The sequence below is a fragment of the Amphiprion ocellaris genome, chromosome 8 (assembly GCF_022539595.1).
Source record: "Amphiprion ocellaris isolate individual 3 ecotype Okinawa chromosome 8, ASM2253959v1, whole genome shotgun sequence".
NCBI classification, from domain to species: domain Eukaryota; kingdom Metazoa; phylum Chordata; class Actinopteri; family Pomacentridae; genus Amphiprion; species Amphiprion ocellaris.
In genome coordinates, this window is record NC_072773.1 from 3,947,580 (window position 1) to 3,964,045 (window position 16,466).

A 16,466-nucleotide genomic window follows, 5' to 3' on the forward strand; every position below is an offset into this window, starting at 1 on the left:
ACATCTGTCGGTGTGTGTCTACACAAAAACAAACAGCTGGATATACACTCCTTTTCAGTGAGCGGATCCTGGTGTTTGTAGAGCCTGAATACACAAGAGGTCTTTTTCTGTCGTCGGTGTCACATCACAATCAAGACCCTCTGAGAAAACCCTTGAAGTGCTACACAGCAGGACACAGAAGAAAAAACGATATGAATAATATTTACTGCAATAAAGAAGACCATAGTTAAGACTACGGATTGACTGATGGGGTTTTTTCAGAGACAGTGCTGATTGTACACTACCATTCAAAAGTTTGGGTTTACTTAGAATTGTCCTTATTTTTTTGAAAGAAAATCTTTTTTTTCAATGAAGATAACATTAAATGAATGATAAATCCAGCCTAGACATAGTTAATGTGGTAAATGACTATTCTAGCTGGAAACAGCTGATTTTTAATGGAATATCTCCATAGGGGTACAGAGGAACATTTCCAGCAACCATCACTCCTGTGTTCTAATGCTACATTGTGTTAGCTAATGGTGTTGAAAGGCTCATTGATGATTAGAAAACACTTGTACAGTTATGTTAGCACATGAATAAAAGAGTTTTCGTGGAAAACATGGAATTGTCTGGGTGACTTCAAACTTTTGAACAGTAGTGTAGGTAAAATTCATTGGTTATTGGACAGAAACATTATTTTGATTGCAGTTTGGAGCCCTGTAACCAATCAGGTCTGTAGGTGGGACATTACTATCCATCATCGGCTAATAAAAATAACAGATAATTGGAAAAATACCAAATATTGATAGATAATCAATCTATCCCTCGTTACCATCCGCCTTGACTATCTGACAAAGACCTACACCGATCAGGCATAGTATTATGACCACCTGCCTAATACTGCGTAGGTCCTCCTTATGTGGTCCAAAATGCTCTGAACCATTGGGCCTGGACCAGAGGACCTCTCAGGGTGTCCAGTGGGGTCTGGACCAGGATGTTGTCAGTGGATTCTTTGGATACTCTGGGTTGTGCCGTGAGGTCAAATCAACATCTTGGACGATTGTTCCTCAAGATGATCTTGATTGTTTGATGTTTGATGGGTGTGTTTTCCTGCAGGGGTAGGCCAGTGGCATTTGGGATTTCCATTTGCATGAAGTAGTATGCTTGTTCTGGGACAACGTTTATTTGGGTTTCTAAGTCTCATCAACATGGATGCCAAAATCCAAGGTTTTCCAGCAGAACACCAGATAGAACCATCATGATCAATGTCGTTCACTTCACCTGTCAGTGGTCGTAATGTTGTGGCTGATCGGTGTAGAGTGTAAACTGCATTTCTTATTGGACAGAAACACTTCAAGTTTGTGGTCATTTTGCAGTCAGTGTTGACAAGCAAACCTGGTCTCTTTTTTTCTTCTGGCAGCTGTATTGAGATGTTGTCTACAGTGACGTCTCTTGAAACAATGATGTTATTTGTGTTTGTTACAGCCAGACCGACGGCCTGACGTCCATCATGACTACACATCTGGGCCTCCTCATTCTGGGTGAGTGGAAGTCGTAGATTATCTGCTGTATCTGTTTCTGTTCAGGATGCTTTTAAATCTCATTTAGACTGAGACGATGTGAAAAAGAGGTTTTGATTCGGATTCAACTGGACTGCAGTCTTTGTGATTTTAATGTGGCGTGATACTGAATTATTTTTGAATTGTGTAAAGAAGCAATTTATATAATAAAACAAGATCATTTAGTCACCCCGGTTACACAAATGGGCATGAAGTCATGAGTCACAGATCTTTGCTCGATTGAACCGGCTTTTTAGAATTTTTCTTCTCACAAGTGTCCAGAAAGTGCACTGATTACAGGATGAATTTTTAAAATGCATATTTCTTATTGTATATTTTTATTTACTACACATTTTTGCTTATTTATCTGTATTTATGGTGGTTGGAACTCTACTCTTTCTAGCTTAACAACCAAATTTCCCCTCGGGGATTAATAAAGTTATTCTATTCTATTCTATTCTATTCTATTCTATTCTATTCTATTCTATTCTATTCTATTCTATTCTATTCTATTCTATTCTATTCTATTCTATTCTATTCTATTCTATTCTATTCTATTCTATTCTATTCTATTCTATTCTATTCTATCCAACAGTGAGCTACTTGCACAGTCTGTAAATGCCAGCAGTAGCCTGTATCTGTGTTTTCTTGGCCCAGGCTATATAAACCACAGGTGTGGCCTCAGTAAAACTACACAGTAATATGTATTTTATACGACAGCAGTGAGTGTAAGTTGGGCTTTGTAATGTAATGGAACTGAAACTTTATCACCATACAATGTTTTATCTCAGTCAGTATCAGTAATTATTTTAATTTTCCAATAAGGTATTTTTGATAAAGGCCAGAAAAAAATGATAAAAAAAAAAAAAAAAAAAAAAAAAAATTCAGCACCTTACCCAATTTATCTCAAGTAATTTTGATGGTAACATGGCAATACAATCCATGCAGAAATAAATGAATTCACATCCATGAATATAAATAAATAAGAATTGAAGACTGATTTATTGTTGGTACTCAGTAAATGTACAACAACAGAACTTTGCATTTTAGTTCCTCGCTTTCATGTCTTTTTAACGCATTTAAGTGAAACTGTCAAACATTCATAAATTTTCTTTTTTCTATTCAAGAAGTTTCAGTTTAACCAGACTTGACAGTGATTCTACATTTTGCCGTTAAAGTTTTGCTTCAAGGACAAAAATAATCCATAATTTTAAGGACCGGAAAATGGTGAATAAAATACTGTTATTTTACAGATATTTTCCTGACAGATTGGCTAAAGCTGTTTAAAAAAAAAAAAAAAAAAAAAAGCTAATAATAATGCAAATAAAATAAATAAATCTGTAATTAATGTTTGACCATAAAATTGCACCATTTCTATTGTTTTAAAGTCAGTAAAATATCATTATTTTATCGATATTTGCTGTTGAATAAAATATTGGTAAATGATTTTTATTTATTTATTTATTTATTTATTTATTTATTTCACACATTTTTCCTGTTTTGTTAAATTACAGATAATATATATTAAAATGAAATAAAGGCTAAAACTGTAAAAAAAAATGTACACACGATAATAAACTTTGTTTTATATGTGTGACCATAACATTACAGAATTTCTAGTGTGTTTGAATCAGCAAAAACATAATTATTTTTGCAGATTTTTGCTTTTATTTGAAGGAAAGGTTCTACATATGAAGGTTGAGAAAATGATGGATAATCTTATTAAGATTAGCTGCTATTTTACACATTTTCTAGGTCTTGTTAAAGATAGCATCTATTAAAATCATTAAAAAAATATTTAAAAGAAATAAACATGATTTTGCTGTATTTATATCAGCTAAAAAACCAGAAGTATTTTACAGATGTGTTGTCTTTTAATAATTTTTTGTTATTAGTTTTCCATAATTCTTTATTAATTTGTGTTTTGAGGTGCATCATTCAACCTCAAATCCTGACAGTTTCTGCTCATCAATCACTGATTTTCTTAATATTTAAAGTATTATAGATAAAAACCTGCAATTTTCTCTGTCATTTTTCATAATATCATTTATTCTGAATCAGCAAAGTGTTTTGATTCTACTTCACCACAAAAATGGAAAGAAAGTTTGTTTCCTTTCATGACTGACTGAGCAGAAAATATAAATAATTAAAAAATACTGGTAGATAGAATAATTAAGACAAAAACAGGGTCCTCGAGTTTAAAAATGGTTCCCCAAACATAACTAAGAAAACATTTATATGTGGACATATTTTTCATTGCTGTAGGGCTTGGTATGGAGGAGACTCATCGTATAGTTTGTAGATTTTTTTCATATTTTGACTCACTGGTAATCAGAGAATATTTGAACTACTTGTCCAGTATTGCAGGTTCTGAATCAGCGACATGATGAGCAAATTAAGACATAAAAAAATAGTAACATCACCTCATAATTAAGGTTGACAGAAACATCGTGTAGAGATTTTGGAAGTTTTGACAAGAACTACTGATTGATAATAAACTTGAAAAGTCTGTTCCAAATACAGCGACATGTTTTCAATACGTGATTTTGGTTGAGAAAACAGATCTTTTCTGTTTGTACACCGATGATTCATTACATTAATGCTAGAAATGACATACGGGTGATGATGTTAATAAAGTACTATTTACTGTATACGGTTTTGATAACATACTGTTAAATGGATGATTGTAAAACCTCAAAGTTTAGGCTTTAAAATCTCACTGACCAGCCTGTGTCAAAAGAAAAAACGGTAGTGATGACGATAATAATGTAATAATTCAGTCTACACAGCTCTACCAAGAAGGGAACTTCTGTCCTCGTGGAAACTTTCATTCTTCTTCTTCTTTCCCCAACAGTGCATTTAAAAAAGCGAGATCGCGCCGGTTCTTTTTATATAGCAGGAAAATTTCTGACTTTTATCTTAAATCGTTCCTGAGATATTGTTGTTCAAACAGCCTCAAATTTAAATGTGCAAAAAAATGTGCAGAAAGCTGGTTAATGAGCAATTAATAAACAAAACAGATATTTCTGAACATATTTGATCTATCAAGCTAAGACTGATTGAAACAATGCATTGTTTGTGTTAAAATAAAAATACATTTAAGTAAATCAGACTTGACTGAGATGGAATCACTCAGGTGTGGAACTTGAACTCCTGCTCAGCATGTCAACATCATTAAAACAGAAACCAGTGTCTCACCTTTTCCCTCTCATTTCCATCAACTGTGACATTTTTAAAGTCATTTCTAACTTCAGTAACCGTGGTAGATGAGTGTGAAAAATAATAACATCAGATTCTTTTGTACTAGTGTGAGCAGGTAAAATGTGGTAGTTGCTGCTGAACGTACATCTTGTCCTCTCCTTTGGCTTGTGTTCTCCCTTTACATCGTCATTAGGTCTACTCACTGATCTTACTCACCAGCTTCAGGAATTAAATAAGGATTTAAATCTTCTTTGATGAGTTGATGTTTCAGTTTGCAGGACCCTAAATGATAATAATACTAATAATTATGTTGTACTTTTATACCGAGAGGACTAAAAAGGCATTACTCATTGAGCGATATTTCAGCAACGTGGAACACTAAAGGGTAGCTAATCGAGAACTGTCTGGCTTCCAAGTACAAGTGAAGACAGTTTTCACCTGGATTCCACTCCTGCAGTGGCTTTGAAGTTTGGCCTCAACCAGCCAATAAATGAGTCTGACATCATTAAGACCTCAGCGTCTGTCTGACAGACTCGCTTTAAAACCAACAACTCCAATTTACATATTTTCCTGCAGACTCACTCCTGTCTGCTTCGGCCTCCTGCACACCTCATACCTCATGTATGTTGAAAAACCAGCGAGTAAATTGATCAATTTGCTAATAATCTTCATCGTATAGTGGCCATGTAGAGACAAAATGTAGCCAACGGGCGCCTCCATTTCAGTAAGTTATCTTAGAAACTGGAGGACCCTACACCGTTAAGAAAAACCTTTTGTGGAGTTTTTTCTTCAGCAACCAACTGAAGAAATAACCCTAGTTCATACTGAATATTTTAATTATTTAGAAATAAAATATCTACGTATGTTACCCATTTTTAAAGGCCAAATAGATTAATCTTTAATCAGAAAGGAGACAATAGAGAAGAACAGCATTAGACTGATAAATCTCAGTCACATAGACAGAGGAGATAATTTAACCACTCCTGTTTCTATTTTACATCTTCAGTTTTTAATGAAGAAGCTTTGCTATGAATGACAGGTTCTCTGATATCACATGCTGTTAAAACATTATATTTACTGTATATTGGTTAACGGCCTTTCTTGATTCAACAATAATCGGATCCGTAGTGGCCCTGGAAGACCCATATCAGTCGATCCTGAATAAATCCTGTCCATAAAACAGGAGAACACTTAAAAGTCCATCAGTGTGAGATAATAAATGAAATTTCATAAAAACAGGAAATAAAAGGTGACAGTTTTGTGCTAACTTTAATCAAACACTGCAAAGCTTCCTGAGTCTGTAAAGTTTGTGGGGATGGAATTCCACTTTTGCAGTTTTTCTTGATTGACCAAAAGTTTTTTTCTGAACTGCAGTCACCTTTAGTAGATGCTCTGGTCCCAGCTGGACCATATTTCAGTTTCTACCTGCAGAACAGCTTCCATGACGTTAAACATCTTGTGATAATTCGAGCTCGGGTTTATCGGGTCAGCCTGCAGGATCTGGACCGGACTCTGAACTGGGAGAATCTGGGGTATTTGTGGACTGTGTAGTAAATTACAGGGCCACTGACAGCAGATCTGAGGCAGAAATGGAAGGTTTAAAGGCTCGGTGAAGAGGCCACACACACATCGAGCTAAAGTTAAATTAGCTTTGTTTCACCGCCAGCATTTGTCACCGCATTTGATCAAAGTTAAACTGAAATTCCTATTTTTAAAACGAAGCCTACACCTATTACAGTTGCCCTTCCTACCTCCTCCCACATGCAGGTATCTGGGTCAGTCGATTATTAACTAGACTATGCTGCATTATTGGAGCCAGACACTGTCAGATCCAGTTGCAGTGAGCTGTAGTTGGCTTTAGTCCTGCAGTATTAGTGAATGGATGAAAGAATGAATGAATATGGAGGTTACCTTGGCTGGATTATTATTTAAATTTAAAGTATAAATGTAAATACATATGACGACTCTGTAAAAGTTGTTAAGTGTCAAAGTCTGGCCTCTTCTTGAAATCTGCTCCAATAAAATGAAGGTAAAAGTTCAATGTGTCAGGATGCCATACAGGCTAACTATTATAATCAATAAACAGTAAAAATAATGTAAATAAACCTTATTTATGGTTATATTTTATAGGGAAAAACACCTGTACATCTATTTTTTTCAATGAATTATATGTTTTCAGACAGTAGCCATTATTTGCCTAATTTTTAGAGAGAATCAGGTCTTTTTCTGAGATCAACTAATCAAAAACAGACCTTTATTTCTATTTGTGCCCGTTGTTTAATTAATACAAACGCAACTCTTCCTCCTCTGTCACCTGTTCACAGCATCAGTACAATAATAGAGTCATGTGAGTGTTTTCACTTTGTGTTTTTCACCCAAAGACCATAAATGACACTCAGCATTTCCTCCAGAGTCTTGTAGTTCTCTGCTTATTGGTTGGTTTTATTGATAATTCAACATTACTTCGGTGTAGAGCAAATAAAAAACAACTGGAATCAATTCCAATATACAAGCTACATGTAATTCCATCCCAGAAATGTGAATTTTTCAATAAAAATGGTACCTTTATTTTCATTTATGTAGATTTTAGTGTTATCAGATTTCTCTAAGGACTTATTTTTAAGTTGTGGAGTAAATACGGACTTCTATTTTCAACTTTGAGTGCTTTATTTTTAAGTACACTTTGATAACCTACGAATACCTCTACTCTATGTGGTGGTGGAGTAGAGTTTAAATGTACCATCCCATCCCCACTGTCTCACACACACAAGCTCTCAGTTCAACCAAGTCTACAAACAAAAATATAATTTACAATAGCGTTTTTCTCTTACCATGCATGTTGCTTAGTGGGACTTCTGGCATTCCTTACCTTATAGTTGCCACTCGAAGCAATTCTTTCACACGTGTGTCTTTCAGAACTGATCGATGCTTTGGTTTCACGTGTTTCAGGGTAGAAAATACAGACTCGCAGATGTATGTTGACCCAAACATTGACAGTATCTTAAGTGCAGCCCGTTTGACATTGGGGTATTTTTCCATTGGTACACAGAACTCAGTGGTCCGTTCCCTTATAGCAGGTTTCAGTTAGTCCTCCTCACAAAGATCGATCGTTCGAGACGAGCCGAATATTCATCATTAATTGGGCCCGAATATCCGGAGCCCAGAAATTGCTATTCGGACCAGCCCTAGTGCATTGTTCCAAGTCAGTTGATTTGATGCAAGCGTTACGGTCTTTGAGTGCTTTGTACATTTTTGGAACAACTGTGTCTGCTTTTCTGCCTGACTTTTCAAAGTGACCAACTTGTGCTTTTGAAGTTCAGTCCCCTTTGGAAATTCCTGGTCGATGATAGCATAGAGTGAGCTGAAATGGCGCACAAAATTTGACATAAACGCAAGAGCCATATGAAACCAGGCAAAGAGCCACATATGGCTCGCAAGCTGGAGGTTGGCCAAGCCTGGTGTAGATGAAGAAGATGAAGCATTATGGAGTTGCTTTTGTACATCTGTCATGCCAAATCTGTACATGTAAAAGATGTACACAAACTTTATGATATCTTGTATTTCTTTTCTTATTTCTTACGACGCTTCATGTGGATGAAGCTGCTGTAATGTCAAATTCTTGCTTGTGGTCATGTCTTGTACCATCTATTCTTTATGTGCAGAACTAGAGAACGTGTTTGCATCTCTTTCATCCACCGCTCCGACACCTGGAACGTTTCCTCTAATGAATAACATTTTCCCCTCCGTCGCTGCATTCCTGCCGTAACTCAGTATATAAGATGCCTCAGGCCCTGTTTACCTGCGACTCTTCCTGCCTGCTGTAATCACCCTCCGACAATCCAGCTGGTGTCCCACAGTCAAAATCTGTACAAACGGCTTCAGTTTCTTTGCTTTTCGGTCACAAAACAAGGAGGATTATTTTCTTTAAATTCTTTAACTTCATTAAGTGTTACCAAATCTAACTTCTGTGCATAATACCCTGAAAGAGTTCTTGAATGTCAAAGTCTACCTATTTTTTGAAATCTGGTCCAATAAATTGTTTAAAAAGTTAGAAATTCAGGGTGTCAGGATGCTATACAATCATACAACAATATATTATCAATAACCAGTAAAAACAGTGTAAATAAACCAACTATATGCTTATATTCCAGAGGTAAAAACAACTGTACATCTATATTTTCAGTGAATTATCATAAATTCTCAGACAGTAGATGGATTCAGTGTCCACAGTGATCTATGCTGAAGTTAGTTTGTCATCTTCTCTAGTCCGCAAGGGTACACATGTGCCAGGAAAACAGCACAAATGATTGTTTTGTGGCTACTTCAATGGTAAAAGAGCTCATATTAAAATAATTGATGCTGGACTTTGGAGATGCTTTGATTTGGACCTGCTTTCCATCAACAGTACTAAATTCTCCAAATATCTTGTGCTACGTCCATAAAAATGCTTTGAATTGAAGGAAATCGGCACACTGTCACAGTGAAATGTGCAACTAGCTGCTGTACTTTGCATCGAAATGCAAAATCTCAATTCCAGATAATGCAGTGTACCCACACTGCTGTTCAAATGTTTGGAGTCCCCCAGACACTTTGATGTTTTCCATGAAAACTCACACTTTTATCCATGTGCTAACATAACTGCACAAGGGTTTTCTAATCATCAATGAGCCTTTCAACACCATTAGCTAACACAATGTAGCATTAGAACACAGGAGTGATGGTTGCTGGAAATGTTCCTCTGTACCTCTATGGAGATATTCCATTAAAAATCAGCTGTTTCCAGCTACAATAGTCATTTACCACATTAACAATGTCTAGACTGTATTTATCATTCGTTTAATGTTATCTTCATTGAAAAAAACTGCTTTTCTTTCAAAGATAAGGACATTTCTAAGTGACTCTAAACTTTTGAATGGTAGTGTACATAGCAGACCGATGTGCACAAACGTGGAGACAATGAACCTTATAAAATGCAGTACAACTACAAAGTAAAACTTGTGTACTATTGCGCTCATCTACATAGGGTGTTGATGGTTTTTTAGTGTCATTTATGCAGTAACAGCTCATCCACACACTCTGATAGCGAATGCATTTACAAGTGCATATACAGTAAAATCCTGAGAGTGAAGATGCCGGTATAGTTAGCGCTATGCACCACAGGAGGAATTCAATGCTGGCGTTCTTCATGCTAGTTGGGGCAGGTGAAAACCAAGGGGAGATGTTTGCTTCGGCCCACACAGAGAGGGGGATGAGCGCCGCTGTCAGATGCAGACAGAATCATCAGAGGCTGTTTTACAGGTGAGCTTAGACGACGGCTTCGCTTTGTAATTACCAACACAAATGCCCGTTCTTTATCTGTCTCAACGTGGCCTGACAGATTGGAGAAAGCCATTAGAGGCAGAATGACCCAGGTTTAACGACTTTCCTCGCACGTGTGGTCTAGTTCAAAATGCAGTGGTTAATTAAAAACTGAGGCTGAATTACGAGCACCGAAGGCTGTGTGCTGAGACAGAAGACCTCGTAACACATCCCAGTGTCGCTTTCATCACTTCATCAGTCTGAAATATGCACTCATACTACATACCAATATGATAAGTAGTGATGATATGACAGCTGGGCGATGGAAAACAAAGGAAAAGAGCAAATAAAAAGCATTTGTTTCTTTTACTTTGGTGACATCTTTGGTAAATTGATTACATTCTGTAGGGTTTTATCACTTAGATGCCTTCCTTCCTTAAGAAAGTCATATTTTTGACAGACGTGAATTGGTTCTACTCATTATCAGGGTATATAAATCAATTTAGCAGTATTTCTTCAGTCTTTGTAGTGAGTCTTTCTGCACAACAGGGTGTCTCTAAAGTGTGGACACATAGGAAATCTCATTAACTATAATTTTTTTGCCTCCACAGATTAAATGTGGCTTTGTGGAAAGAAGGAAGAGTTTAACTGGTACTTCTCAGTGGACATGAAGATGGACATAGGGTTAGAGTTATGGAAGTGATTTTTAAGGGCCTCACATAAATTCTAGCCACGACCACTTCTTTAGTTTCGGCTGATACATTTGGTCGTCCAGAACAAGGTTTGTCCATGACACTGCCAGTTTCTTGAAATTTTTAAACCACCTTTGCCTTTGTGTCCAGATTTTAGAGCTACTCTATACAAAGACCGGAGAGACTCAAATGAGTTTGATTTAGTTCCTCGCTGCATCATCTGTTTCCTTCTGCTCTGATTTGTTTGAAATTATTTTATCATAAAGTACAGATATTTAGAATAGTATTTGCGAAATTTTAGCTTGATATATTAAATAGTTTGTGAGATAAATCTTTTTTAAAAACTGCCTGTCGAGCAGTTTTTAAAAAAATAATAGGAATTGGAATAATTTGGGAATATGTACGAGTTGAAATATATGTATTTTAACAAAAGAAGCCGTCATGAAATGTTCTACCTTTGAGATCATAATAACACATAATTAGTAATGCAGAAATCAACTAGTGATATTTTCTGAACCACATGTAGCTGCATGTCACAATAATACAAAACTAGACATACAGAATACTATGAAATACTTGATCACAGAAATGAAAAGTAAGGTTTTGATGAACTTTGATAACTTATTGAGCAAGTTTGACACCACAAAAACACAAAAATGCTGATATAATCCAAGGAAGACAGTATTGTAGTGTTAAAAATGGTTTAATATGGGCATATTTTTCATTTTCCTACTCCACTTTGTAGGCGGGAGACACTGAATCAATGACATGATGAGAAATAACATTACTCTTAATAATTCCTGAGATATTGTAATTGAAACAGCCTCAAGTTTCAATGTCAGAAAAAAGCCTGCTGGAAGTGGGTTGAAAGGCTTTTTTAAAATCTCAAAGTCTTACAAGGTGTTTGACATATTAAGCTAAAATATCACAGATATCTTCATAGTTATCTACAGTTTATGGGGTTTATGCTATAAAAAGCTCAGGCCAATCAGGGATGGTGGAACAGAAATTGTTCTAAAAATGTGAGATTCTAGACGGAGTGACCTACAGTCAAACACTTGCTTTTTTTTGTTCATGGAAGGATGGTTTGTGTGTTCAGTGTTTTATGATGCCTCACCTGGTTCAGGTTATTTGACCAGTGAATGAACCTGTTCAGTGAAGTCATACCTGCAGAGTGAAGTCAGCTGAAACCCAGTTACAGTTCTGAATCAGTTTCTGTTTGAACAGGACAGTCAAACCATATATTCAGCTTTAACACGGACACATGAGGGGTTTTAAAGTTTTTCTGCATCTCTTAAAACTCACTGTCCAGGGAACTGCAAAGTCAAATATTCTGCTTTCTTGTATCTGCACGTTACATGCTTGAGTTTCAGCGCTGCATCGCCTCGTGTTTTATGTTTGACCAGGGTGTGTTAGATCTTTATCTGCAGTCCACAACTTTGCCCTCGAACACACTGACATGCAATCCTGAATGCACACACCATAAATGTTGTCTCATTTCATATTACATCTGTTTACATTTGCTGTACATGCTGTGGAATCACATCGCAGGCTGATTTTTGTTGGTATTTTCTGTGTTTCCTGTCCGGTTTATTTAGAACTGGCAGCAATGCCGGGCAGGCGGTTAATGTTAATGTTAATGTTTCACAGGAATTCAGTTAAATCTTTGACTCGAACTCAGGGCATGGCATTTATTGTGTGCCTCTGGTTTGCTAGAGTTTGCAGTCTATATGTACGTTTTCAGTTTTGGATTTTTGATGGCTTTTTTGTGTATAATCTTGGATCTTTTTCATTACAAAATCTTGGAAATTGTACAGATAGTGGCGTGATGTTTTCTCATCTGGTTCAAGAGAGTATCTTAAGGGTATTGTGTCACTAAACATTATAAATCTTGATCTGCAACGGTTTAAAAGCAGCCATTTTCAAACAAATTGAGACCACTTTATGTGCCTCACCGTGACTGAGAAAAACTGATTGAAATTCATTTCTTCTGGTCGAACGGATAATTTGACTGGGAATCACTACTATTTGCATGACACTTAGGCTCTCATAAACAAAACAAGGAAGATGGAAAATATGCTGCTTTTGTAATGAGGAATCTGACCAAGTAGATATTCATCTGCACTCCACACGTCCATTTCTTTAAAAACATCATCACTGGCAGCTTTTATGGACTCATTTCAATCTGTCTGACCACTTTACGGGTGAACAAGTCTTTATATATGTATTTGAATTATAAACACAACAGCAATTCCCTTTATTTCTAACAATTTGAGGTCATGCAATCATACTGAAGTGCTGCAATTAACAATTTGAGGTCTGAAAATTTGCTCTGATGGAATGTTTCTCGCAGCGCCGCCATCATTTGATGCAAACACAACAGGAAACTTGCCCTAATCTCAGATACTGCTGCCACCTGATTGGCTAGTTGGATAATTGCACTCATGAAGCAGGTAGACAGGTGTTCCTCATAAAGTGCTCACTGGATGCGCAGCAGCACAATTTTTTTATCACATTACAAAGGATGCTTTTGATTCCATCTCAGACCATCCTCGTCTTTCCCACCAAGCCTCAACATGCAGCTTCTCCTGTTGTCAACAGGATGAAAGACTTTCATTTATCTCTCTCCACATCTCCCTTCCCCTATCACTAGACCTCCAAGACTTATTTCTGGCAGGCACGGAAGTCATGATTTGTGATTATCATTCTTATAATACTGGGTCATGAAAACTAGGGCTTGATAGAAGGGATCCGTGAGAAACACTAATGCTAAATGCTAACATCAAGTGTCAGTCAGATAGTGTTTAAAACGTAAACTGATTGGAGAGGGATTACTTGAAATGTTTTTTATTACCTTCAAAATATGAAAGACTTGTGACCAGGACATCCACTAAGAAATTAACAACTTTTAAAGTGGAAAACATGATTTTGTCAAGGTGGGTGTTAGAAGAAGATCCAAATGCAGACACTAGAAGGAAATCAAAAGACGAGTTTTAATTTAAAAAAAAAAAAAAAAAAACAGCAATAAAATGGTGCATAAGGTAACTTAAGTCCAGGTAAATCTAAAAACATAGAACTGGCAAACCAAAAGTATACAAAAGACAACTAAAGCACACACTGAAGAAAGAAAAAAAATAACATCAGGTTTAACAAACAAAAAAAACTGAAATGCACAAACCAAATTTTTACGAGGAACATGAAGAAAACCAGGGAGACTAATACAAAGGAAACAAACCACAGGCTATAAGGGACAAATTGGCAAAGATAGGACTATTTATACACTCAGAACTGACTGAAGAGACCAGACACAGATAAAACTGATGAAAGAAATCAAAAGAGGAGGGAAAACAGTCAAAAGGCAGGAAGTACAGCAGCTAGAGATCAACAACAAAATGGTGCAAAAGGTAACTTAAGTCCAGATGAATCAAAAAACCTAGAACTGGCAAACCAAAGATATCCAAACGACAGTTGAAGCACACACTGAAGAAAGAAATGAAATAACATATCAGGGTTAAAAAAAAACAAATAACCCCCAAACTGGCAAAGATAAGACTATTTATATTTAGACCAGACACAAGTGAAACTGATGAAGGCAATCAGAAGAAAGGGGCAACAGTCGAAAGGCAGGAAACAGAACAGCTGGAGACACACAAGGACGGGACTTTTTTCAAAATAAAACAGGAAACAGAACAACGACTAATTCAAATAATTATTCTTCCCTTTGTTTCTGCCACCTGCAGCTCTCGGCGTGATTGGACAGGAGCTCCCATCTAGCCCTCACGGCTGCACCGAAGGAAGCTGTTACCCAGCAACGGGAAACCTTCTGATTGGACGGGCCGTCAACCTCACCGCCACCTCCACCTGCGGACTAGACGGTCCAGAGGACTACTGCATCGTCAGCCATCTGCAGGTCAGAACACGCCAACGCTTAGTCAGAGCACATTTTTACTTTGGGAGTTTGTAAAGGCAGCAAGATGATGACTCTATTCACACCTTCCAGGAAAAGACTAATTAGGCTAATTAAGCTAATTATTTTTCTGCTGCTCATTATGCTCTATGACTCACATTAATTGCTCCACAGTTTTAAAATTTTAGTGGCCTAGAGGGATTAAAACTACATGACTTGTGAGATTAATACAAAATGCTTTTTCAAAAAATCTTTTGTTTTGCTTGCTGATTAAACCACTTCACATACTGTACACTTTACATTCTAAACGTCATTCATTTTATATATATATATATATTTGCACATTTTGCTCATTTGCACATTTCTGTATCACTCTTGTACAGTCTCTTGATTTTTTCTATATTATATTTTACATTTTTTTTAATCTTATACCACTTTATTTTATTTTTAAATTTTATTTTATTTTCTTGTACCTTCACTTCATACTTTAAAATATATCTAATTGTTTACCCCTTTATTGAATATCCATGCTGCTGTAGCAACATAATTTACCTCCGGGGATTAATAAAGTCATCTAAGTCTAAACATAACATACTTTTGAACTTGAAAACATCCCACAAACCCAAAATGCACAAACCAAATCTTGACAAAGAAGATGTGGAACACTAGACAGGTCGATACAACAGAAGCAAACTGGAGGCTAAAAGGGACAAAGTGGCAACGACAAGACTATTTATATATAGACCAGATAAGGGGGAAACTGATGAAGGCAATCAAAAGAGGAGGGAAACAGTCAAAAGGCAGGAAGTAAAACAGCCAGAAAACAACAATAAAATGGTGCCAAAGGTAACTTAAGTCCAGATGAATGTAGAAACCTAGAGCTGGCAAAGTAAAAATATCCAAAAGACAACAAAAGCACACACTGAAGAAAGAAAAAAATAGCATATTAGGATTAAAAAAAAACAAACAAACAAAAAAAATGTACAAACCAAATCTTTACAAGGAACAGGAGGGAAACTAGGCAGGTCGATACAAAGGAAACAAACTGGAGGCTTAAAATGAAGAATAAGATGGCAAAGATAAGACTATTTATATTTAGACCAGACACAGGTGAAAGTGGTGAAGCCAATCAAAAGAGGAGGGAAAACAGTCAAAAGCAAACAATCAATGCTTTTTTTATAAATATGATTTATTAAACAAGTCAGACGTATTCAGTCACCCAAAGTCATACACTGATTCAGGCTAAAGGTCAAAATGCGATACATGTATAAGAATATTCTCCTTCAAGACATCAATTTCAACAAAGGAATTTTCTTTTTTTAAAATGACATGTCTGGCTGAAAACAATCCAGTAGGCTTGAGGCGGGTATGACTTCACATTCTTTAGTGCAGAAAAAGTACACTACAACTGTCGTCTTTCTTATTTTAAAAAGCTGAAATTTTCCAGGACAGTTTATCTAGGTGTGGTTTGTGTATTCGGGATGGTTTGTTTGTTCTCCATCCTTCACTCAGCACTACTTCATCTTCAATTGTTCGTCTGTCCCGCTTGTTTGTAGCCTGGTTTCCATCAGCGAGGCCCCTCCAACGTTACACATCCACCAGGTGTAGACATGCGAGTCGGCCACGCCTTCACTCGAACTCCTTCCCTTGCACTTCAGGTTTTTGCAAACATCTGTCTGCTCATTTTGGGGATTATTAGGGAATGTAGATGAATCATAACCGAGAAAATAGCATAAAAATTCCAGCTCCAGGGTCACACTGATACCAAAACCACCGTCCTGAACCACAACAGCGTGTTTGGATTCCAGCCCACGGCCTTTTGCAGCA

At 36.5% G+C, this 16,466-nt stretch overlaps 1 protein-coding gene across 3 annotated transcripts in view; it reads left to right on the forward strand.

Annotated features, from left to right (window-relative positions):
- Positions 1–16,466, forward strand: part of lamb2l (laminin, beta 2-like) — an 80,743-nt gene that overhangs the window by 19,057 nt on the left and 45,220 nt on the right. For all 3 annotated transcript variants that reach the window (XM_055013060.1, XM_055013062.1, XM_055013061.1), the window contains exons 2-3: positions 1,468–1,523; positions 14,473–14,642. In XM_055013060.1, coding sequence (XP_054869035.1) covers positions 1,493–1,523; positions 14,473–14,642 — 201 coding nt within the window. In that variant the 5' untranslated portion in view covers positions 1,468–1,492. The remainder of the gene's footprint in view (positions 1–1,467; positions 1,524–14,472; positions 14,643–16,466) is intronic.